Here is a 26,628-nt window from a genome sequence, read left to right on the forward strand (position 1 = left end):
TGGTCGGTCGAATCGAGAAGCCTTCCCGATTGCGTCGGGACAGCTACCGTACGCAGTGAAAACACTGTAGCAACAGTGTAATGATTTTATGGAAATATTGCATTAAAAAAGCTCTACTCCCAAGCCTTATTAAGAGACTTAATTTACAGTGCATCACTTCCATCATTTAAGTGTTGAAATGCTCGCAGTTAGATAAGAATGAAATAAAGAATAAAACATATTAGGATTGATTTGGATTGAATTGCGGTCTTTTGTCAGTTTTGTAACGTCTACTGTATTATAATTTCACCTTGACTCCTTTTATGTGACGTCCTTATGTATCCGAACATCAAACAATTTAATATATAAGGGTTTTATGTAATTACCGGCTATGGCAACATTTGTGTCAGTTGCGCTTATTGGAATATACGAACCGTATGTCGATCACAGGAGATCTGTCAGATTTCATGTTGTCTCAATTGTTTGCAGGTGGTTTCAGATAGCCGACTATAATTATCTTGGTAACCAACGCCAGCATTAATCGGATCCTAACTTTATTGATGTTTTAACTAGGGCAGACAAGTAATCCGCAGAGGAGCGTCTTTTGTATAAAGCTGGTATAAAATTTCGAATGCTAACTCCGTGGATACAATGTCCAAGGTGACTCACAAGAAGCAGATGAGACCTATAGAAAATAAGACAGATCAGCACGGGAAACCTACTTGGAACCAGTAACGTAGAAGTTACATTAAGAAGGCGACTAAAAATCATAGCCGTGCGTAGGCTACATCGTAGTACTGCGCCAATTTGGGAGTTTTCGCAACCTTACGAAAACGATAACGAATGCGTCATATTTATTATCGTCATTTGTACCTAAAACATTTTTGAAAATACATATATAATATTAGAAGTAGGCCTAAAGTTATGATCGCTTTTTACCAACAATGATGAAAGGACCTAATTATCGGCGTATATGTCTACAAAAGAATAATACAGATCTCCCTCTAATTAAAGACCCCTCCAATGAAAGACCACTTTTCTCTGGTCCGATATTAACAAATCCGTATCTTTATTATTCTAATTAGAGACTAAAGCTGCTAAAGACCACGGTCCCGAAAGTGGTCGTTAATTGGGGGGAGACCTGTATTATAATGTCCTAGTTTATTATTATAAATGACATATCATACGTCGGTTAATTATTACAGTATTTGTAATATTTATTTATAAATACAATACAATCGTTGGGTTGGACCCCTGTTCGGTTACATGAAATGGCTGATTAAAAAATGGAATACCAAGCCTGCGTAAAATCATTTCATTCACGTTGTAAATCCTAGTCAGAATCTTTTGGGATCAAATACTAAAAGTTTGTCAGTAACTGAAGCATTATTCCGGTAGGCCTACTCAATCATGAAACAATGTCATGTTTCGTCGAAACATTTATTTAAATGTAATTACTAGCCATAGACCAATTCGTCACAAGCGAATAGTTCCGTATTATATACCGCATGCATAGACGCTAGGCATCTGATTGGTTATGAATCGTGCAATAAAAAGTATTATACCGCATACATAGATTCTAGGCATCTGATTGGTTAAAAAGCGGGCAATAAAAAGTACTACATAGATTCTAGGCATCGGATTGCTTAAGAACCGGGCAATAAAAAGTACTATCACACTAAATGACCCTAGGATGTAAGCGTAGGCCTACTTGGTGTGTACTGTTTTCATACGTTTATAATAATAGGCCTATGCTTACACACCACGAGCGAACGACCACATTTTGTATCAGAGAATTACAGGTACTTAACTTAATTATGAAACAATTGTTTTTGAAATTGGTCGTCAAGGCAATGTCTCTCGTACACATTTTTCGGCTTGCACTGTAATGGCGAATATCATTCATTTCAAGTTTTTAAAATATCTATATCAAAAATGCATAGGGGAATGAGAAACAGACAAAATTTTGAAAAAAATTTCGATAATGCAAAGTAGAAAAACCGTGACAAAAATAAAAAATGTTTTATAACATTAAGGCATCATTAAGTTTTTTTGATGTTGAAAAAAATGTGGACACTTCACAACACTTATTTGACAGTCAAAAGTTTGTTATAATAAATTTTGAAAAAAAGTAGCAGAATGGGGCGTTAGTTTTCAGGAATTTTTACGAACTTTGTTCCATACAGGAATCAGTAAACTAATTCCTCCATGATTATACATGACTCATGCAAGACACGTGACGAACTTCGACTCGATGTTTTACGCATGGCAAAGGAAAATTACCTGTAAACAATTCCACTCAATACCTCCTTTGTGAACTTCCATCTATGAAAAGCAAACTATTTCAATAATCTTCGCTCAATGTTTCATGCGTGCAACAGAAAAATTATATGCATTTGCAATGAAAAACATAAAAATGAATTGTTTATTAAGTAAAAACAATATTTCAACAATTCTCTTTCAATGTTGCATGCAACAGAAAAGATAACACTCATTTTCATTTTTTCTTATACAATGCAATATTTTTGTTTCATGTGTGGAACCCAAACAGGTAAAATGAATTGTTTATCCAATAAAAATTGGCATCGTAGTAATTAGTGTTTACACTAAATATATTTTAAAAACTGCGTTATAATTTTAGACCACATTTAAAAATTCTTTAAGACATTTGTCTTTGAGTAAATACATAAATAACGTAATAGAATATAAGTTATATTTCAATGAACCTAACTTATTAGTGTTGATATTGCACCACACATATTTTGTTTCCAAACCCATCCACTAAATCAGACCACAACTATCAACAGGGGAATCATAAAAGTTTTGACTGAATAGTACATATATATTCTAATAATCTTAATCTTAAAATAGATACTAAAAAATAAACTTGGAATGTGGCTCATTATTTGTTAACATATATTTTTTTTAAACGTTGCGAATAAAATAATAATACGTTGAAGCATACTTAAAAAAACTTTTTTTTTAACAATTACGTCAAAACGTAAAATTGGTTGTGCATGAAGTCAGACTTAAATCAAAACATGGAGAAAAGATTTGTGGAAAGTTCCATTAATGACAAGGGATATGACTATAATTAGTGACTATAATATTCATTTAATTTTTGTATTCATTCTCACCCAGCATTGAGTGACTCGAAAATTATTTTCTATAAACCAATTCTCTTTATGAGGTTTAGTGAGTGGAATTGATTTTAATGGTTTTAAAAGGATTTGAACCCAGGACCCTGGGAATACAAGTAAAGTATTTTAACCACCAAGCTACAACCAGCTCCTCCATAATATATATTCAGCTTGAAACATTCAGCTATCACAACATCCATAATTAATTACATTTATTTTTAGCCTATTTTACATTATGTGCAATACAATAATACTGTAAAATATATCTTAATTTTATCTGGCACCTAGAATATATGGTACTTACAAATATATTCAAATATACACCATATTTCTAATACAGCACTATTTTGCTACATTAGAATTCATACACAAAAATGTAGGCTACATGAAAATGTATATAAAATATATCTAAATTAAAAATACTGTACTTATATAAATTGGCACCAAAATATATGGCAATGTATATTTAGCACTCAGGCATATATATCACCCATCATATATGTCATTGCAAATATGGCATTAAAATACTTTACATAGGCCTATATGGAACTCATTCATATATGGCACTCTAGCATACATTGTATTTGCGCGCAAATTAGTTCAATAAGCGAGTTTAATTAAAACACTAAAAATGACCATTAAGTTTTCATTGGAATAAGGATTCTCAAATTTCGTACCCCCTCCCTAGTTCCGCTTTATCAATTTTCACACACCCCCCCCCTCCAGGATGAAACAAGCCTAGTACGCCTCTGAAACCAGTGTTGTAGCTAGGACCAATATGTCCTGGCTAATTCGCTGTGTGTAACACAGGGAATCCAGTCTCCCTTACACTAGACAAGCAATCTTGCAGTCCTCAACTAACCCATCTCCCATAATTACGAATGTTAGTATGTTTTTACAACTGCATTATTATTTGCCTCCATGAAAGCAGGTAGTTAGTTAAAGGAAAGCATGTTAGACCAGACCTCCCTGAAATGGCTTTCACAACTTGGGATCCCTGCAGCTCTATCTAGGTGTATCGTACCTCTAGCTAAACCTCTAGGCACAAAGCACAATACCTATGCTTGTGATAATATTTATATCAGATTGGCAATAATTGTTTTACAAACAGTACCTTGGGCATGGAGTGTACAGTATTTGTATGTTTCTAATGCAAGTGACCTATCTCAACATTTAAGCAATTGTATACGTATTATGTGCAGGTCAGTGTTAATTTTCACTCAATCACAGTTGCCAAACGCTAGTGCCGTTCAAAACACAACTGGTGTGGGCAGGGGTGCTACTGTTCAATGCTGTATACCACCTCATCATATGACATTACTGTATACATATATATATATGCCACCAACATTTTACCTCAACATATACTGTATGGCACTAATTCTCAAGGGTATATATGGACCTGCCGACACAATTTTTTTTGCAGAACGCAATGACATGAAAAAAAAAAATGGAAAGTTTTTAATGACGATCAGTTCAGACTACCCCCTATAATCAGCAGACAGCGTCACTCAATCTAGCGCTCACAGATAAAGGAGTCGTGGTCATCGTACGGTGAAGTGGGTGTCCGGCTTAAGGCACCCTGAAATATATCATAGGCACACTGGCATTGCACCGGGAGCGCTAACACTATTAATTTCATGGCATTGACAATAATCAATTTTCCACCATCTTTCTTATACTATTCAAGTCCTAAGTCTGTGTCCAGCTCCTGTTCATACAGCTTATTCTTAAACAGGAACACCCTAGCATCTTGCACCCCTTTCTGATAGTACTTCTCCAAGACAGATCGGTGTGGTGGAAAAAGAGCCTGCACACCACGCACAACATTCTGTGCACTGAATTTAAAACTATGTCCAAAGATATCATAGCTCAGGTCAAACCAGGTTTCATCTCGAGGGCAGATCTGCTGTTTTGTGCCACAGAATGGTGACACAAAGATTGTTTTTCCTGATGGCATTGCAGGTTGGTTCCAGGACATCCCACCATCCATACATTTCTGTGGGGAAAAAGAAAAAAATATGACAATCTTAACTCATTATACACAAAATCACTTTATTTCTTTTGGTTAGTGATGAAACCATTTAATTTATGGAGGGTCATATTTGACATACAAGATTTAACATGGAATGGAGCCATTTCGACCCAAAGTATGGTGTACTGACAGCAGTGTAATAACGTTAATAAAAAAGCTGTCAGTACACCATACTTAGGGTCGAAATGGCTCCATTCTTTATGTTAAATGTACACTTTTTTTCTCATAAAGGAAAAAACATACAAAACCCTAAGTTGTGTCTGATTAGGAGAAGACAGCGCAAGGAACAGGGACACCAGGCCGAAGACACAGGTATGAATCAGGGACACTGGCATAAAGGCCTGGCTGATGCAATTCAACCAATGCAAGAAAAGGCATGTTAAGAGGCCAAGAAGAGAAACCAGTGAAGCAGCGGTAGTGCCAGAAATTTGCCAACAAGGGGTCCAACATGTCCAACGGAAAGGTCCCAACCAAGGGACCGATTAGAACCTCGGTCGATGGCCCGGAATAAAAAATCCCCAATAGATTTCACGGGGAGAACAAATCCCCCCACCCCCGCTGGCACCACCATTGCAGTCAAGTAGCAAGGGTGACGTAAACTCAAAGATAATAATAAAGAAACTGTTACTGCGCCAATTCAAAAATGATCAAAGCTGGCTAGTGAAGAATAAACCAGAAAAAAAAAGCAATAGAAAACAAGAAAGTTTTGAGATTCTTTTTGAATGGAACTAAATTTGTGGACTATCTAACAGAAGTGGAAAGTGATTCCAGAGTTATTTCCTATTGCTGATCAATTGTAAATAAATAATTTTACGTTTCTCTTCCAGTGACACCCTCCCGACCATTGTCTTTAAGAGAGAACGGTCTAATCCCTTTACCAACTAGTAGAGCATCCGATCAAATTAAGTTCCATTATTGCTTATAAATTTGGCAGTACAACTGTAGAGACAATCTTATGCTCTTTTCCATGTACTGATATATATTTAACATCTATGTACACCCCGTTATACATGTGACAAATGTGTTAATGTTCCTTCTAAAAGAAAGCGCATTAATCATATTACATGGGAAGCAGCTTGATGTAATAGAAACAGAGATGCAGAAATCTTGATGGTTCAGTGCACACACAGTGGCTACTACCAGTTTCAACCAACTGGGCTTGACTGCTGATCTCTGCGGACTTGCAATTCTGAGTTTTTGCTGTTGCGCTTGCTACTCTCATTTCAAAGCTGGTATTAAGGCCAACATTGGTATCAAGGGTGTGGCTGTTACTACCATCCAATCTAAGCTTCGTAGGTAGGTAGCAGTTTAATTGACAGCTGACAAATACACATAATTATGTGCGTTCTCATAGGTAGCAGGTGGGCAGATGTCATAATTGTACCTTATTATGATTACATCATATTGATTACACTACAGTTGATTTGAGGATGGTTACAACTATAATACAGTAGTTACAGTCAAAATATTTTCAGATCTCCTTCAACACATCATATGTCTATTATTCCCAAAAACCAGAACATGATAAATCAGGAGTAAGTATGGAATATAATATATTTATTTCTCATATTTAGCTTTAATATTTTAATATTCTAATATTTTGTGTTTAAACATACTTTAATAATTTTTTATCTATGACAATTAAGTATTCTCAATTCTTGACAAAAATAAATTTGATGCCAACGTTTTTCATTTAACACTGAGGGCCACATCTAAACTTCCGATTTGTTAAATGTCAAAACAATATTAATGACTACCTTATAATATTTAATCAGATTCACAATACATAGATAGAGAAAATACTGTAGCATGATATTGGAAGCAAATTAAATATTATTTAATATGGAAAAACAAGATCAATTCCTTAAAAAAAAACAAAAACAAAAAACTTTCTTTAATTTTAGGGAGAAAAAAATGAGTGCATTGTGAAACTTAAAAACCAAATGAGGAGCAAACTTAGTGAAGTTTTATAAAATGTGTTTGGTGAACCATGGAGGTATAAAATATGTTATACCTCCATGGGCGAACAGGTGTCAGACAGTGATAGGCATAAAACACTATTGTGAAGTTCCAGACATTGACTGGTAGCATCCTGATTTATCAAGAATTCTAAAATCAAGAGAAACCCATCGATGTCCAGTCACACTTTACTGTCACTTGTGCTATAATTACTGTTTCTGAATCTTCAAAGGTCGTAGGCCTAAGAGTTGTCTGTGAGACACCGATGAAGACAAGAGGTTTAATGGCCACTGACAGTGCCCGACTACCCATCGGATATCGCATTTCCCACAGGCCTAGCTGGATGTGGAATTCCTGACAGTTTTTCCACTAAAACTTTCACAATCTGATCATCTCCTGTCAGATGTAATATTTTGAAAGCTTCTCAAAGATCATCTCTTTATATAACAATAATTTTGAATGGGGAAGTGAAAAGCATTGAGACAGACTATACATTAAAATAATATATTCCTCATTTTATATTCTTTTACACTATTTTTATATTTTTATATACTTATTTATCTTTTTCAGATATGAAAAAAAAGCTTTCATTGGTTCAAAACTCTTGTTGTTGAAATGATCCACGGTTGAAAAAGACCAATAAATTATTTTGTATAACAAAGCAAAGTGTTGGCTTAGTATCAAATATCAAAATTAATATTTCCCCCCAAAAAAAAAAAAAAAATATAAAGAAATATTAAATTTTCAATAATAATTAAATTTAAAGCAAGCTTTAAGTGTCTTTGCAAAGAATACATTGACTTTTATTTATTTGTGTAACTGTTAATTAGCAAGAAAGATTAGTTGACTATTTCAGACTTCATATCCATAATTTCATTCAGTTTCTGAGGTGGTACTGAAAATACTCTACTTAAAATACATCTCTCATGTTCGAAAGTCATAGTTTATGGCATGTTCACACTTAAACAACTTGTGCTCCTGCCTGTAAATGAACTATTTGTCGAACGACTGGCTGTCACGCAGAACATAGCTTCATTTAAACCTATAAGTACTCATAGAATGTACAGTAGAACGTGCACAAGCGCTAATTAGATGACACAAGACAGCTGATTTGACTTGATGCATTTCCATTCAACAATATCTGAAATGTCTCGCTTGCATTCCAATAGTGCATAAATCAATCCTCTACATTTGATAATGTAACCGGTATTATTGCTTAATAATTTTAATTGAATGCAAGTTGTTACGTGCGTCACGGCTAACAGGTGTTCAGGGTCGTTGTAGTCTGCATGAAAGGGTCACTGTTTGACATATTCACTGAGCATTCATTGCAAGCGGTTCTCAACGAGCAGAGATACAGATGCCTAAGATAAGAGCTGTTTGTTTAACATTAATCAAATCGACCTTGCCAATACAGTAACTCACTTTATGTTTGTTTCAATTGCACGTTTTTGATTTTATTTTTCTTTCAACATGTAAAATGATGGAACAACAGATACTATTGCTTGTATAATTCTTTTGTTACGTCATACATATCACAATGATGCTAGTCCCTCTATCCATTTAGTGTATTTTTTCTTATAATTCTCTATCAGTATCGTTAATTTTTAATTATTAATATCACAGTATTTTACTTAAATGTTTTTTTTTTACATTTAACATCTGCTGGATATTCAATATACTGTACCAAGAACCCCTTCTAAATATTCAATTAAAATATTATTTTTTACCATTTTCCTTATTTTTAAAGGAAATAGCATTGGCAATTTAAAAGGATGAATGACAATAAGTTAACTGTATAAAAGTTTTCCTTTACTTACAAATATTTTAGTACACTAAAATATTTAAATTGATTACCAGCCAAATTAAGGTATGCAAATAATAGATAGTACATCTTAATATCTGATCCAAATGATCAGCTTTGCTGGATATGCAACACTCTTTAAATATGGTTTGAAATAAACAAATAAAAAATAAGCAGAAACATTATAAATAGCTCTGTTAAATTTGGGAGGAAAATCTCATTATTAAATTGATAGCTAATATTCAACATAAATATACAAAACAATTTAACTAAATTCAAATTTATTGTTTAACCTTTCAAGGGAGCAATGTACTATTAGGCCTACATATTAGTACAAAATGATAAAATATGTCACTACTTCGATAAATAGAAAACCATATTCCTGGATTCCAGCATATCATGTGATTCGCTACCCCGAGGCATCTACAAATTTAACTATAAATTAATTGTCGTTCACAAAGATAACTCTTGTGCTGATAGTTTTAATCGACAATCGCACATTTCCTGCATTCCAAAGCAGTGTGATGTCAGGTATAACCACCTTAGACTATACAGAAAACCGATGCCAATCAATCTTTACACCTATTACAAAACACCGTTAGTGCTAGTATCTTCATATTTAATCTACAGGAGGGACGGCAACTTTTATCGCTATCCGCTGCAAATAGGAAGGAGGGGGACAGAATCAATCTTGAATATTATCACGTACATCATTTTTAACTCTAGACCCATGCTATTTCTTGTAACCTGCAATTTCTACGGTCCTTAGGGTTCAAGCTGGGTCTGAAGATCACCTTTAGATGCAGCTGCTATACTTTAGGTAGTGCTTTGGTATAGCGTAGCCTCCCGCTGTCCAGGCCAAATCAAAATGATCTTGTCATTACTCCTACAAATGTACTTGAGAGCATTATTAGACGTGCAGTAGTTAATTGCTTTGTATCTTGAAACCAATTGACTTAGTCCAACAACTCAACAATTGTGGTAAACTGCAAAATGTTGTATTCTTAATAAGCACATTACAACCTTGTTACAGCTATTATTCTTGTAAATTACTAAACACATTTTTCTGTCAATCTATGGATTATACAATTCAGATTTATTTGTTTAATAAAAGCAAATTAAATGATTGTTATTATTCTGTTCAGTGATGAAGTGATAATAAGGTTTTGTTGTTGTCGATGATGATGATGATGACGATGGTAATGATGATGATTATGTTGATGATGTGAAATGAGATGTTGATGATAATGATAAACATTGCAATGAAGACAAGGAAGGATGATGATGGTGTTTATTATGAATTGATTGAATTACAATAACATAAATATAATAGTGATGAGATGATGATAATGATGCTGATAAAATGATGGCAAAGTGTAAAAAAATATATTCTTCGAACTGATCACCATTTACATATTCATCAAGGTATGCTACTGATCATAATAGAAAACATAGGACAGAGGTCACACATTAGCAGTTCAACGACACACACTAGACTTCAGGGTCAAAAATAGCTTGAATATGTCTAAATCTTAAATTGATTTGACATGAGAAAAATCACATACCATGCAAGAAATCCTGATTAAATATTATTCTTGCTATTTTACCTAATAATATGCAAATAATAGCAAACAAATAAATCAATTTTCTGTTTGCTCAGATAAAAGCTGAAAAAACTTAAGATATACAGACATAAAAATAGAATGTAGTATTTAGTTTATTCAAGGATTGTTATTGATACTCAACAAATTCCAGACAGGATATATTCATTGGGGACAAGCAGGAGCGTTTAGAGACTATGGCTAATTGAAAAGTAACTCCATGAAACGATTATTCCCAGAAGGAACAATAAAAGGTACCGGCGACTCTCACTCAGCAATAACAAACAAGACAGGCAAAAGGAATTAAGGAATTTTATAAGGGAAGACGAACATGAAAAAATCCACCCAAAAAAATACCGTAGTCTTCTTCCTTACTTAAAAATGCTTGGCTAATCTCACATCCAGATCATATAAAGTCCCTCATAAGATGTACTAAAAACAAACCAGTGCTTCCTACTGTACAGACATAGAATAACATAATAAACCTACTCATTTTAAATTTAAACTAAACAAAGTTTAAATAAACTGTTAAAATTTGCTTTATTTTTTAGTGATTTGTTTTTAGTTAGTGATTAGTCTTCATTATCATTATTCAAGTTCAAGTTTATTATTGATGACAGTGGTTTATTCCACTTTTGCTGTTCTCCAGCAATGTACTTTAATTTTGATGTTATTTATTTTGTACAGATGCTTGCTAAAATCAATAAAATTTAAGAAATCTATATGCAACTATCGATACAGTAGATATAAATCAATCAATAAGATATATATTAATCAATTAATTAACTAATTAAATAATTAATCAATCAATCACTAATCAAACAAGCAAACAGAAATTGATCAAAACAATACTATTAATTACTATTAATTTCTATATTCCTAATCCTCACTAAAATAGCCTCTAAATCAATAACCCTGTCCCCCTGGGAGTCACAGCAAGTATAATCTGGCATGTGGTCCTGATAAAGCCTACATGAACTGAATGAAAGGTGCTTGCAGAAAAGAAAAACAAACTTGGATAAACAACACATTGAACAACGGAACAAGATCCAGAAGATATCATTTGAAAGCCTTGACCATGAGGGCACCCCCTATTGGGATGATTACAATTTTTAAAAATAGATACTTTAACGGTCAGGGAATTGGTCAATCTATCGTTCAGTTAGTTCCACAGGTATCAAAGACCACAAACAATATACTCATCATTAGGCAGTATGAATCAAAGTCCGAAAAATGTGATACAAGCCATATTGATTCAATATATTTCACACTTTATTAGTTCAACTTCAAGTAAGAACTAATAAAGTTTGAAATATTTAATGAAAATGGCTTGTATCACTTTTTTCAAACTATGTTTCAAACTATTGCATGTCAAATTTATGGGTGAACCCCATGGTATTTGGCAAAAAATACTCAGCATTGATTGTGAATTATGAGTTGTAAATAAAGAATTAAGTAAAACTGCAATGCATGTAGTGCATTTAAATTCAATTAATTGAATTGCTGAAAGGGTCATCCATTATTTATATTATTTTTTATGAGAGTACAAAACATACCTTTTTCTGTAACCCCATCACTCCCCCTGATAGAGTACACAATAAAATGATGATTTTTGCAATTTTGAGGGCAACATTTTATTTTGCATAATGGATACATTTTCAACCCCCCTCTCCCCCACACCCTACCTAACGTGCATGTTCTGTACTCTTGTGAAAATTATGAAAATTATCTACAGTACCTGACTAAACCATTAGCATTGAAATGAAAATTAGAATGAGAAGCTATTTTTCTTAATAATTAATTGGTGCACAAATAACGATAAAATTCAAGGATTTTGTAATATAAATGTCTAAACCATAATTTTTTTTTATAACTGTGCAATGCGTTTATTTTTATATTCTTAAGGTGAGACATTTTTTATACCTAGTTTAGCAACTTGTTGCCCGCCAATTATGATTTCAAATAAAAATAAAATTTTATTTTTGCCTAATTAGTGTACCCACTGCCACGAAAAAATGGAAATTTCAGAAAAAAATTTTTTCTTTATTTTAATTAACCCACCGCTGCCTTGAAATCTCCCAAAAAAAATATGAATTGCCTATTTCTATTTCTAATTACATTAAAATTTAAAGCATTTAATTAACCATCCGATTACTACACTGTTTACATTCACCAATATAATTTTATTTTTATTTTCTCTGGATGTTTTTGACAAAAGTATTTGTGAAATAAGAAAACAAAATTTTATTTTTATTGTTTTTCCACCCTCCTCCTCCGATCTTTAAAAAACATAAGTTTGCAAAACAAAGTATAAAAAAAAGTCTCGCCTAAGCATTTAGCTTTTACAAATTGTTTTTTAATTAAATAAATAAAATAACTGAATATATTTAATCTTTGTTTTTGACTTATTTAGCAGTCTGTTGTTTAGTGTTAATTTCAAATAGATTTATAAGTTGCAGACGTAATTATCCATTATTATTATTATTTCAGTATAAGACAGTCTTAAACTTTTTTAAATCTTGTTTGTTTCAAACTTCCAGGAAAGCACCTCTCTGGTTGGTTTGCCATTAAAATAATATTCCTAAAAAGAAACAGGCGTTGAATACTATTTTGGCTTAGAATATTAAATAATATATCAGAAGCCAAATGAAATTATTTGAACATTTCTAATACTAATTGTCTCCCCCAAAGCCCTAAAAACCCTGTGGGCAACAGTGAGGTTTCAATTTGTTCAACCTTCAAACAAATTTATTGAAATAACATTTAATCTTAAAATAAATTTTTCTCAAATTCACCAAAGTAACATTTTTATTGAAATAAAATATGTATAATTTTGTCTAAAATTTGTCTAATAACTTTTTGTCAATCCAATAACAAACCTCATTGTCATTATATTTTCATCCCTATGAAGAAAATTAATATTGAAAGCAATTATGCTTTTAAACAAATGTTGTAAGCGTCACTCTGTGGTTGGTTTTGATTATGAAGCTAGCTAGAGCTCCTAATGATGAGGATATGACAAGGTCAAAGCCGGCCTGTAGGCCTCAGAGCCATCACCAGGGTGGCCTCCATACCGCCCTACCAGCTCACAGTTGAGAACAATTTCAAGTTGTTGGAAAAGAAGAGCCAGCCTACATAGGTCTTTAGGCAAAAACGGAGTAATTAACTAGAGTAAGGTAGGATCCTTCACAAACAGGTTCCAAACTGTGAAACAAACTAAAAAATATGCAGTGAAATTAATTAGAAGATGATGGCAAAACCGACACAATTAACCCAAGAACAGAATGATGGAACAGACTGGGTGATCTGAAGTGAATCTGAGTGGTGTACTAAACTTTGAGGTTGATGAAAGTAGGTTAAACATCCACCCATATCATGCAATAATTATCTGGGAAAGAACATTAATCAACCAGACATTTCATATTCCTGTTTGCTGCCCTCTATAGGAAATAGAAGATTCCAATTAACCATATGGAATTTACTCTATATTCAAGATATCCAAACAGAAGGACTTGATAATAAATAGTGTTTAAAGCATGTAAATATTATTAATACAATTAACTTGACTCAATCTGGAAAAAAAAAATCAAAAACATCTTACAATAATTGAATTGATCATTTAAATGGATCAAATTAAGTTATTAACTTATAATGAAACAAATTACATTTTTGTATGCAAAGTAAGAAAATTAATATTGAATTATATATTCTGTACAGGTCTACCTCCAATTAAGGACCAAGTTTGAGGCTCGCTTTTCCATGATTTTTTAGCAGATTTGGCCTCTAATTAGACCAATAAAGATAAAAGACATTGATTGAAGGGGTCTTTAACTTGTTTTTGTTAAATGTGTATTTTTAAGGTTTGTCCTGTTTACTTACCTTGCCTCTAAATGTCGGTGTCTTCATTCCACTGTACACAGGTATAAAACAACTACATAGCAATGCCTATAAAAACAAGTAGTACATTAATACAATAGTATGTCTGAGAAAGTTCAATAAGGCTCCAACTTCTTTTTTTCTGGAAATACAGTACATCCATGCAAGGCTAGGCATTATTACTTTTCTTGGGGCTTCTGAAACCACATTGAATTACATTTATGTAATAGAAGAAAGTGATATAGCTGTAAACCACTGAAATATTATAGCATTCTCCACAATATTTCAGTGGTTTACGGTACAACTATATCACTTTCTTCCATTAAATAAATTACATTTATTTAATAGAAGAAAATGATATAGTTATAAACTTCTGAAATATTGTGAAGAATGCTTTAAATAGCAAAATGATTATCTATACTAAAAATCACTATTAATGTTAATAATAATTACTAATTACAGTACCAAGATTACTAACAACTTTAATTATTATAATTATTGACAATTATTATTGGTCATTATCATTATTATAAATTACTAATAATTGTAATATATTTACCAGATGATCATCATTAACATATTTATTAATATCAGATCATCCTAATATTATTAACAAGTATTGTTATTATCATTTTATTTTATAGCTTGTAGAGAATCTGGGAATCGATCTTATTTATCACTTCTAAAGACCAACCAATTTCTTAAAGTTGATATTTATATAGAGGGCTCCCTTCAAAAAGATTATCTCAACTTAATGTATCACAGAACAAGAGTAGATACTCAGACATTGCACTTTCAGAAAGCTGAATACCATGTATTAGATTTTTTAATACTGTATAACACTGTGGCTAAAATAAGGTACAATTCTAACAATTTGTGTACGTGTATGTAGCAATCATAATGAAAATAGGTATGATTATATACGGTGATCATATTATACTAGAGTGCTACAACCCAACACTGTAAGTTTGATCCTCCAACAGGAGGGCCATCAGAAAATGCACTGGCTGCACCGGCTTTGGCTGGACCACTTTTTCTCAAAACCGTTACTTTTTTATATAAACTGATATCTTTGAGTAACAAATTTATTAGTAATGTTCACATCATATTGTCTTTTTAATGTTATACTGTACTATATATTTAAACACAAAAAAAACCCACCATGTGCTTGTTTTTGTATTGCATGTGCACTTAAACTTTTATCCTTAATCCTTAATTTTTGTAATTAACTTTTTTTTTTAAATGTTAGTAGTACTACTGTATTATAAAATGTCGGGGATTGGAGTTAGCCAAATTGTCATCACCACAAACTGCTTTGTAACTTGCAGTCAAAATTGAAACCCCTAAAGTGAAGAACATTAATTAATTAATTTTTACAGTAGTATGCATGTGCAATTTCCCAGCAAAGGAGCTATTTTTCCTACCATGGTAGATCTGAGGTGGGTATGTTAAATCCTGTATGTTCTCCTGTATGGGGCGGAATAGGAGTAGCTGCTATTTTTGGGCATCTAGAGATGCCATATTTTCAAAATCTGTTGGCCCACCATGATGGTGCTGCGGTACTGTACAGTAGGTAGGAATTCAATATCCAAGCTATTGTACTGTAACTTTAAATGCTGTGCCTGTCTCTAGTGGCTGTAATATAGGTGAATTATTTTCAAAATTTTCTCAATTCAGCCCCAGCCATTAGGCTGAGGTGGATAAAAACTCTAGTCCTTATGCTAACTTGAAATGTTGTGGCTGCCCTTTGAGGGGGAAGGGTAGTGGCTCTATAGGTTGCCAGAATCTGGGGCAGATGCAGAGGGGATGCAGACGGTGCGATCGCACCCCCTAAATTTTAGGCCTATTAAGAAAAATAATTATATTGTATTATATATATACATATTATTTTATCATTATGGACATAGTACCGGTAAGATTTTAAAAGATGTTAGAGCGCAACTTCCGGGCACATAGAGGTCCATATCATCAAAATTTTTAAAAACCTTGGCCCTAACCATGGTGGGGCTGAGGTGGTGTTGACTCTCACGCACCCCGTACCGCCAAATCCTGCATCCGCCCCAGAGAATCTACCAGGTCACCCAAGTGCCAAAAAAGTTGGTCACCAACCATGGTGGGACTTGGGTAGATATATATTCATACCCCACCAACTAAATCATGTATCCATGGATAGGTAGCGGGTCTGGAATTTTAACAAACAAATTGTTAAATGCCCACCAACCCTCATCCCCCCACCCCCCATATTATAACGGCCGGACCGCTTGCAGAATGCTTCCAACTCTTAAGCTGACCTGACCCAAGACATGTTCTTTATCTTCTTGGCTCTTTGCCTTCTTCCTTTCTTTTTGAAATCAATATTGTTTTTTTTTTTTAATTTTAATTCTCATTATCTGATCACATACAGTGCACACCTGAATAATAAATCAAGTTAATTAAAACCTGGAATAGAGCATATTGTTCATTTTTTTTTCTGATGATTGTTGGTTTTGACAATAACTGGCTTACTGGAAGTAGATGTACTATGACAGATATTAATTGGAATTGGCACAGTATGAATTATTTTATTACTATTTATTATTACTAAAATTCATATCTCACCTGAATAAGTTCATCCCTACTTTCAAATTGCGAAATTACAATATTCTTGCGATTTTTCAGCATTGTCAGCGAGATGAACAGTCGTCCACTAGCCATCGTGTGGGCGTTCGGTGGTAGGAGAGTATCAAGTTCCGTGCTTAAAGTATGCGACATATTAAAATTGGGAGTAAGAGCACCTAGTGGTTTACTTTGTATAGTGTCTGCTATGTTATAACACAGCTGCATTGCGTCCTAATTATATGGTAGAAAAAGAGAAAATTAAAAAAATTAAAATTATAAAATGACAATGGAAAATAATATCGGTAATGCCAGATAATCCATTTATTGTAATTATATGCAGGCAAAAGATACAAACCTTAAATAGAAGCCCTAGGCTTCTTTTTTTAGGACCCTTTGATGGGCTTCTCAAAATATAATTCTGGGAAAAAGCAAATTTTCCCAGCATAATTATTAATACTGTACTGCCATCATTTACATTATTTTAATATAATTATTGAAAATAAAAAAACTCCCAAAAAACATTTAGTAGCATGGTTTGAATCCCAATGAAGAAAATATGTTTTCTTTTTAATTAATTTATATTTCTGAGTAGCATCAAACCAGTGATTTCATAAAGTGTTTAAAACATCTAGTCCATACACTAAACCAACCAGGATCTATACAATTACAGACAGACTACCCAACTGTAGGTTTAATCATTGCCACATGACTATTAGACCAATTATGTTGGTGCAGTCACATGACATGATGCTGATGTAAAACGACACCAGTTCAAATCCGACTGATATTTGGCAGTTAGTTTGGTGGAGGTGTTGCAATGATGCCAAAAGCTACCAACAAGAAACAACTCTCAGACAAACAGTCTACTTCTTAACTGTTTAAATTCCATTGTTGTCTGTTCATAGATCAGCTGGCTTGTAAAATTTATTTACACATATAAGGCGCTTTTTGATTGGATTGGATTGATTGGTCTAACACACCAACGCTGGATCAAATGAGTAGAATATGCCCATTTATACTTGTATTATCTTATCATTTAGAGTGTAAATCTATTTTTATTATCTTAATGAGGTAGATGGTATTGTGAAATGGGGTCTACATGTATAGTACTCAGTAGTGGGTCAAATAATAAGTATGTGTGCAAATATTAATCATATAATACTATCAACATCTATATATCAAGTTTAAATCTCTTTTTATTATCTTAAGTAGGCAGAAAGTATTGTGTAATGGTGGCATAGAACTATAGTTAGTAACCTATGCTATGGTATCATGGTTAAATGAATATGGTACATTTTTACAATACTTTATGTATCATCATATGATTTTGAGTGTGAAAATATATTACTATTTATAAGTTAAAGGGTATTATAATTACGATGGCACACCGTCTTTCAGATGAGAAAGCATTTGGTCCTGTGTGCATTATGGCCCATGTGCATAAAAAACGCAGTCTTCGGAAAAGAGTAGGGGATTGTCTCCTGGTGTACTGCCCAATCACCACCAGAAGGACCCCACTAGAAATAAGTCTTCTTCTATACTTTCGTGGGTTATCATTGGCGTTTACACTGAATAAATCCATCCATCCATCCATGTAAGTCTTGACACTGACCTTAATTTCATTTGGATGCATTGATAATGAAATGACAGTGTCTGTCAATCAACAGGGAGACAACAATGGAATGATTAAAACAATACAGTATCTACCAGTATTGCACACTTCCTATAATTTTTTCACTTTCACATCGATTATTGATTTGTTCCAAAATGAAAGAAAACAAGAAACGAATTGTGTCCGTGTAAGTAACTTAGGGACAGAACTCTTTTGAAATTATCATTTGAACGTGCACTTACATTTAATTTTTTTGGTGAGCATAACAGCGTGGCAGCCACTAATGCCCCTGCAGAAGCACCACCAACACCTCGAACCCTCTTCATAAATCCCTTTCCATGTGTCATCAAACACTGGATCACTCCAACATGATACGTTCCCAGAAATCCGCAACCAGCGAAAGAAATATGCAAGTTGGAGCTGTTCTGTACAACCATCGTGCTTAGACTACAATCAGTATCATCGTCGTTATCCTCTTCTTCGTTAACATCTTCTAGGTATTCATCGTCTTCGGTAATTACATCACAGTAATTGCTCAGAGAAGTCTTGTTAGGTTCCGACTCAAGAATCAGCTTCATGGAGTTTACGTAGACTTGTTAATGATCACTGCGGAATAAATAGATCAAATATTTTGGTTAAGGCAAGACTTTTGTTTTTGGAAAATACTTAATTTTCGATATCTATCTACAACTAACACAAAAAAGTCAACATAAAAACATTTATTTTTCATTCTACATGTACATCCCGATTTATAAGATTTTAGATAGTTAGAACCTAAATTTTGCCCAACCACAGGGAGGCCTAATGGTTTATGGTACTACAGTATAACTTCCTGGTCTTTCAAAATTAATAATTGAAGTTTACTGATTACTATATTTAGTAGATATTTGTGATAACATTCTTTAAAAATTAATTTGCTAATCGGAATTTTCACCTACTTTCACTGATGTGTTGACACACTGTACAGACAATGCCAACAATATTGATAAACATTCACTAGATCAATAAATTTATAACAGATACTTAGCAACAATTGACAATTAGAAGATGATACATGTATCAACCTAATTTAGAAGAGATATTTCATCAATCACACTTATCTAGGTCGTGGAAATGAGTGGGTGAAGACAAATTTTACAAAACTATGGCAGGCTTTGGATTTAATTCGTTCCATTCTCAATGACCATATTTTGAAATACCCAGCCTGTATTTCCTAATATTTATATTTTCTCACGAATAATGGAGGATAGTACTATTTGATACTATACAAATACACAACATCGGTCAAGGGTAGGACAACCGTTGGCCTGTGCAGGCCTAACCACTGTAATCACTCATTATCATTATTATAATACCAGATCAAAAGAATAAACATTCCAAATTAGGCCAAACAATTCTGTGTGGACCAAGCGTGACTGACCAAAAATCTTTAAAAATCTAAACTTTTTTTTTTCCAAGAGGAGCCTAATATTAAATGGCCACAATTCATGCTTTAATAATTATAGTTGATACATTCAGCATGAATTTTAGCCCTGTTGTTTCCAATTTTTACCAACCAAAAGGCATTTAGGGTCAATGATTGTTGGCAATGATCCATATAATTAGATCCTATAGTGAAAAAAAAATTCCACACACAGGCCCGTAGGCAGGGGGTGCAGAGCATGCGGATGCACCCCAACCCCAAAACTTCAAAAGGTCCCCTTTTTAAAACCTATTAATTCACTAAAACTGTTCCTAATTAATGAAAAAATAAATGATATAATAATCTTTTGTAAAGGACATGAAACAAATTATGGGTTTCATAAATCCATTATATAAGATCCTTAAAGTGCTAATTTGTTGGCGCTTCTTCGGGCCTCGCCACCAACCGCCACCCCATCGAAAATCCTGCCTACAGCCTGCCACTGGCTCTGACTTTCACAAGTAACTGTACATAAGCAACGATTTGATTTTTAAAGGAAATTATCTTCCATTTAGTATTGGAAACCTTTTAACTCGGATGTTTTTAAATATCACTTTTAAATGTTTTAGGATCTTCATTAATCAAAGCATTTCTCTGTTTTGCAATTTCCAAATGATGATTCAAGATTCAGGATTATATACTGTACTGACCAAAAATAAACATGGAAATTCTGTTTGGATGTAACTTCTTTAATACATTCACAGATGATGATGGTTTATGTTGGTGATGATGATAATTAATGGTAACAATTGATATGATTGCTGATCATGAAGGTGATAAAAATACAGTCCGATACATTTTAACACTTTTTTTTAAAATGTTTGTTTTTTATATTTTTTTAAAAATTTCATTTTATTATTTTAATGGAATTTTATTCTACTTGATTTTGATGTACATTTTATTATATATCTAATATACGTAGTTTATTTAACACGTCGGCTGCCAGCGACGAGTATACTCGCCCACAGGGTGTTGCTGAGGGCGCCAGGAACGAGTATACTCGTAAAAAACGGGGGGGACATTCTAGCGTTTATAACTTCTTTATTATACATTGTAGGACCACACACTCAACGGCTGGTAGTTCGGGGAAGATACACCTAGACGATAACGTAAAAATGACATAATGTATGTTTGTTGTGTTATGTTGCCGGTAGTAGACTCGAGCGGTACAAGTGGGGGCCCCCTTTGAATATATACCAACCCATGCAAAAAGAGGATGAGATAACTCGCACTTGGCATAGTCAGTAAAAAGTTCTATCACAGTGCCATCGACGAGTATACTCGCCCCCTAATATTTTTCCGCCAATTTATTAGACACATCATTTTGATGATATATGACTAGATAAAATTTCAAAAAAGTATGTTTGTACATGTAAACTTGTTTTGGCACACAGGAAGGAACCGTAAAAAAAAGGTTTAGCAGTCAACGTGTTAAATCAATTTTTAAATATTTTCATGTGAAACTGGGTGAGTCGAAAACACTGCCTTTTCAGTACAGCGATTACTGTAGGTTCCTTCCAGCTTACTCAGTTGGATGGTTTTTCTTTTTACTGTTTGCGACGTAATATTTTGGAAATAAAAAGAATACAAATAAGAAAACAATGATGATAATAAAAAGGAATGATATTGACATTATCATGATAGCAACAATGATAACATTATTTATGAGAAATAAACTAAGTTTCAACCAAAGTATCAAATAAAAAGCAATCCAATTAATCTGAAAGACTTAATACTTTCCAAATAAGGAGATATGACTCTATCTACTTACTGACTGCATTACAATTATCTCCTCTCGCAATATCACTAAAGCTTTTTGCATTATAATTTCATGATAACACTGGGAGCATAAGGAAGAGAGAGCAAATTATATTTGAATTGACAGCCGGACGGAATGGCTGTGTCAATTTACAATCGTGAAAAGAATGAACAGTACTTAATAAATAAATAAACACAGAGTTCTTTCCAATTAATTACGAAGGCCTAAACCACTACAATCTCAATATACAGTAAGTGGAGTATGAAATTATATTTTAAAACAAGTTTTACAATATTGTGGTATTCTAATGTGGATTTGTTTTTAACACAAAGGTTATGAACAACAGTGTATTATTATATGTAAGCATTCTCATGTAAAGTTATGGCTTTAATTACATTAGTAGGCAATGTATTCTGGAATAAGAGTTATTTTTCCTTCTTGTATATGATTAATGACCATCTCCTATCTATTAGTGTATAAATGTAAAATATTACATAATGCAATGAAAGGGAGGTTAAAATACGAAGGATGAAAAGTAGAAAAACATAAAACGGAAATGGAAAAACAGAAGAGCGAATACCTTTGGATATAGTGAGTGAACGAAAGGAAATTAAGGGAATATTGAAAGGATGAAATGGTGACCTCAAATTGACAACAATCATCATTTTATTATCTCTTGTGTGGGGAGGAGGGGGGAGAAGGGTGGAAAATTTTAGAACAGAATATGCTTTGTTCCTATAATGATGACCATTAAAGTAGATGACCCTAAACCAAATTATATTTTATCGCCAATTTTTGTTTTACCAGCATTCCCACAGTAGTATGTGCAGTGGCGGCACCAGCGGGGGGACAGCAGGGGCTTAAGCCCCCCCCACCGGACAGGTCCAGCCCCCCCCCCACGTCGGGCAGTTGGACTAAAAAATATATAAAAATAGGCCCATGCCAAGCCAACACGTCTGTCACAATAAGAGAGTGTCATTTCTGGCCATCCAGAGGTTCCTATTATTAAAAAAGGTGGACTATTATTTAAAAAATCTCATTTGGGAGGGGGAACACCCTCTCAAACCCTTCCTCCAGCTCAGGCCTATGAGCCCAAGTCCCCCTGTCGGACAGCTCAGTCTCCCCAGAAAATATATCCTAGAGCCGCCACTGAGTATGTGTCCTGCAAAATGGAAAAAAAAAAAATAGAAACAGAAAGGGAGATAGAAAAAATATCAAACATACCTTGAAAATGGATGTAAATCTATAAAGTAATTGCAGAGCGGAATAAATGAAATTTGGAATCAAGTTCAGTTAAATTGAACAAAAAATTCCAATAACAGTAAATTACAAAATCAATCACCAGTTGTGCTAAATTAAAATTGATCAAACCTCCCTACAGGAAAACAACAAGTGTCAATGACATCAAAATGTGTTGTGAACAACCAATCCTGATGCACTAGCTAATGCACCAGCAGGTAGAAGGTTCTTAATAGCCTCTCTCTGATTGGCTGGCAAAATGCCGAGCTTCCAAACAGCAACAAATTCCTAAATTTTGCAATATCCATATAAAACAATTGATACTAACCAGTATATGTAAACTAGTAACTGGCTATTGTCTTAAAGCTAATCATTTTTAAATTAACAAATTTACATATTATACTGCATTTTATAATTGAAATTTAAAATTTAATTTCTGATTTGTATGCATTGTTTGCATATTTGTATTTTGTTGGTAAGCTGATTTTTTTTTGTAATTAAAAAATATAAAGATATTAATTTTGTTTTTGTCTCATAAAGGATGCATAAAATATATACCACTTTAAATATTCTTTATATAAACCCTAAAATTTGGCTTATAATCAATAAAATAAATACATTAAATATTTATAAAGTGTACAAAATGCGGAACAGAAAAGGGAGATTAAAAAACAAATAATTGTCTTGAAATATATTTTGAAGATCTCAACCAAGCATGATTTTCTAATTATTGTATTTATCAAAGATCTTATAAATACAAGATAGCATTCTCCACGATTTCCGCGTGCAAATTCTGTAATAACCAAGTGTACGGCACCCTCTTGCAAAAGTGAAAAACTTTTGAAATTTGACTGCTTTGACCATAGCGTATGCGTACTTTACGTTTACGCTTAACAATTAGAAGCGCCCTCTCTTTAGAACATAAGGAACAATTAACGTACTTGGTAACAAACTTTGGCGTAACATGAACACCCTAGATCCATGGAAATGACTAGGACACCCTCTCCCATAAGTGATTAATACTTTTCTGTGCCAAATCGACGCTCCTAATTTGTTACGCGTAAAATCACGGAGAACGCCATCTTGTGTTTATATGATCTTTGGTATTTAATATTTGTGGGAAAATTGTTCCAAAACTTTGCTCTATAGGCTGCTTGAACACAGATTCATTTTGAACACAGATACAGTAAAATCCTGAATAGAAGCCCTGGGGCTTCTTTTTTTTTTTTTGCAAACTTTGGATAAGCTTCTTTTCAAGATGGGATTCTTCTTGAGGCTACTTATTGCAAAGTAAAGAGGGGGCTCTTCTAACTATAAAACCATAAATAGGGCCACTGTAACATCAGTCTGTAGCATGGAGTGTATTAACCAGTGTTAAATCGCCTAAACTACTGTGTAAATCAAGCGTGTTTTTAATTCATTTCGTTTCTTTGAAATAGTACAGTACATACGTCTGTACTATTTCGAAAAGAAGACCATGTCATCCTGAAAAGAAGCCCTTGGGTCTTCAATTCGAGATGGGCTTCTTCACGACATTAAGCCCATTGGGCTTATATTTGAGGTTTTACTAGTATGATATTTATTAATTAACTGACATCGCTGGTGAACAAATATATATGGGCATCCCTTAAAGTGACATTTGCAAACTTGCAATGCCAGTTTTTTAAAACACTTCCTTGTTTTAACAGGAAGTGATTCTGTTCAAGAGAGAAATTGAGTCACATTCTTTCTTCAAATCAAACACTAATCCAGCAACTATGATCTAATGATTTTCAGTAGTAGAAAGAGAAATATAAATCAGTGAAATTTCAAATTGTTAAAATGTTTGTGTCTCATTGAAAATTAATACCGTTATAAATTGATATCTCCTTCGCTGAAAAGGAACACTTTTCAATTAAAAAGTTTTACACTGAATTATGATTATAGGCCTAGATGGCATTTTTCTATTAATGATGCAATGGTCCTTCCTGCTACAGTAAGCCCACCCCTTGAATTCTGGTTGCTAAGGTCCCACAAATGACAGTGCAAAAGCATACGCACACATGGTTTGTGCAGTGTGGCAGAGCCAACATCTGAGAGTGCATTGTTTTTAAGTGGCCTGTAAATGACAGACAGACCATCGGAGAAATTCATTTTGGATGGCCAATTTTATAATTTTCATTTTTCTGTCAAAACTGAGTGGGGGGGGGGGGTGCTAAGAAAATTACCTGGGGGAAAGTCCCCTTGCCCCGCCACTGGGTTTGTGGGACACGTGTGTTTGTAGCAATGACCTACAGTAGTGTTCCTTTAATATTTAGTTTTTTCAACTTTAAGTGATTTTAATCATTTTACGAATTTTAACTTTTTATTATGTAACAATTTTTAGTACTAAAATAATTTTTGGAATTGTTATTGCTTTTTAACTTTTTTTTTATTTGTATTTTACTGTTAGTTTTAGGGCTAAACAATGTTTTATCTCCTTGCTGCCAATGGAAATAAGTTTTACTTTTTTGGGCTTTTCCTTGTAATTAGGGTCATGTTTTGTGTTTTTTTTTTAATCATATTTGTATATATTTTATGACTCTTGATTACGAATAAATTCAATCAATCAATCAATGCGTATCCCTGCCATACTGTAATGTTTTTTAATTGCGCGGATGATAACTCAAAAACTAAAATTAGAGTGGAAAATTACTAGGAAAATAAGTGTGCAGAATTGTAACAATATAGATAGGCCTAGTATATGATAATAATTTTCGGCAAAATCTGAGCGACGAATTTCTAGGCCTAATTTTTGTGCGCAGGCCTTACTGTACAGTCTGGTATGCCTGGCCCTGTTTGCCATTGACAATCTGGAAGTAAGTCACAATATACATTATTTTTTACTTTTCTGAAAATTGCCAAACTATCCTAAAATATAGATAATATTGTGCTCTCATCATTTTTTGATTTATGTGGGAGTGGCCACATCCTCTCTGATTCCAGGTCGCGTCAAGACCATTTGAAGACCATTGGGCCTTCAAGTTGATTATCTCTGGCCTACAATATACAAGTACTGTACACGATTATCCTCAACGCCAGACACTGTGACAGGCATGCATGGTTCTCAACTTATCAACTGATCAGTGAAGGATCACTGAATTGAAATTACGGTATAGTAATAAACTTGTGCGTTGAGTGAGGAGACGCTAGATAGTAAAGCTGACTTGCCGAAGACTCAGAAAGGCGGCAAATCTAGAGCTAGGCCTAGGCCCTAGCCAAGCTTGCCAACTTCGCTGTGAGAGCTCACTCTTGCGGTGAAGCTAGTCTCGTGTCCGCCACGTGGATTACTCATCAATGTTTACATCTTGCTGCATCGTATAGGCTACCGCGGTAGCCTTCATATCAAAATTCAAAGCGATTCACTCACGTGTTGTATTGTAACAACACACCATATATCTACATTTTTATATATATTTTAAATAAACTGTTTAAAACTGAACACTACCTTGTTGGTTTTCTCCGACTAAAAAGACTTCTTATCCTTAGTTCATAAAAATAACGTCACACCACCAATCTTAAACCAAAATAATGACGTAATCTTTC

General features: G+C 33.6%; 1 protein-coding gene across 2 annotated transcripts; it reads right to left on the reverse strand.

Moving 5' to 3' along the window:
• Window positions 1–2,374: 2,374 nt before the first annotated feature.
• On the reverse strand, window positions 2,375–26,628 carry LOC117120245 (patatin-like phospholipase domain-containing protein 4). 2 transcript variants are annotated; one of them, XM_033265260.1, is made up of 5 exons: window positions 26,531–26,628; window positions 18,847–19,210; window positions 16,993–17,223; window positions 14,398–14,463; window positions 2,375–5,118 (listed from the first exon to the last, which is right to left on the reverse strand). In XM_033265260.1, the coding sequence occupies exons 2-5, from the start codon at window positions 19,180–19,182 to the stop codon at window positions 4,801–4,803; spliced, it is 951 nt and encodes a 316-aa protein (XP_033121151.1). In that variant the 5' UTR covers window positions 19,183–19,210; window positions 26,531–26,628; the 3' UTR covers window positions 2,375–4,800. The 2 variants fall into 2 exon arrangements, with proteins under 2 accessions (XP_033121151.1, XP_033121152.1); XM_033265261.1 differs by lacking the exon at window positions 26,531–26,628 and adding an exon at window positions 23,050–23,223.

Source organism: Anneissia japonica, unplaced genomic scaffold (assembly GCF_011630105.1).
Source record: "Anneissia japonica isolate Jap-2015-1 unplaced genomic scaffold, ASM1163010v1 scaffold288290_len239259_cov183, whole genome shotgun sequence".
Taxonomy (NCBI): Eukaryota; Metazoa; Echinodermata; class Crinoidea; order Comatulida; family Comatulidae; genus Anneissia; species Anneissia japonica.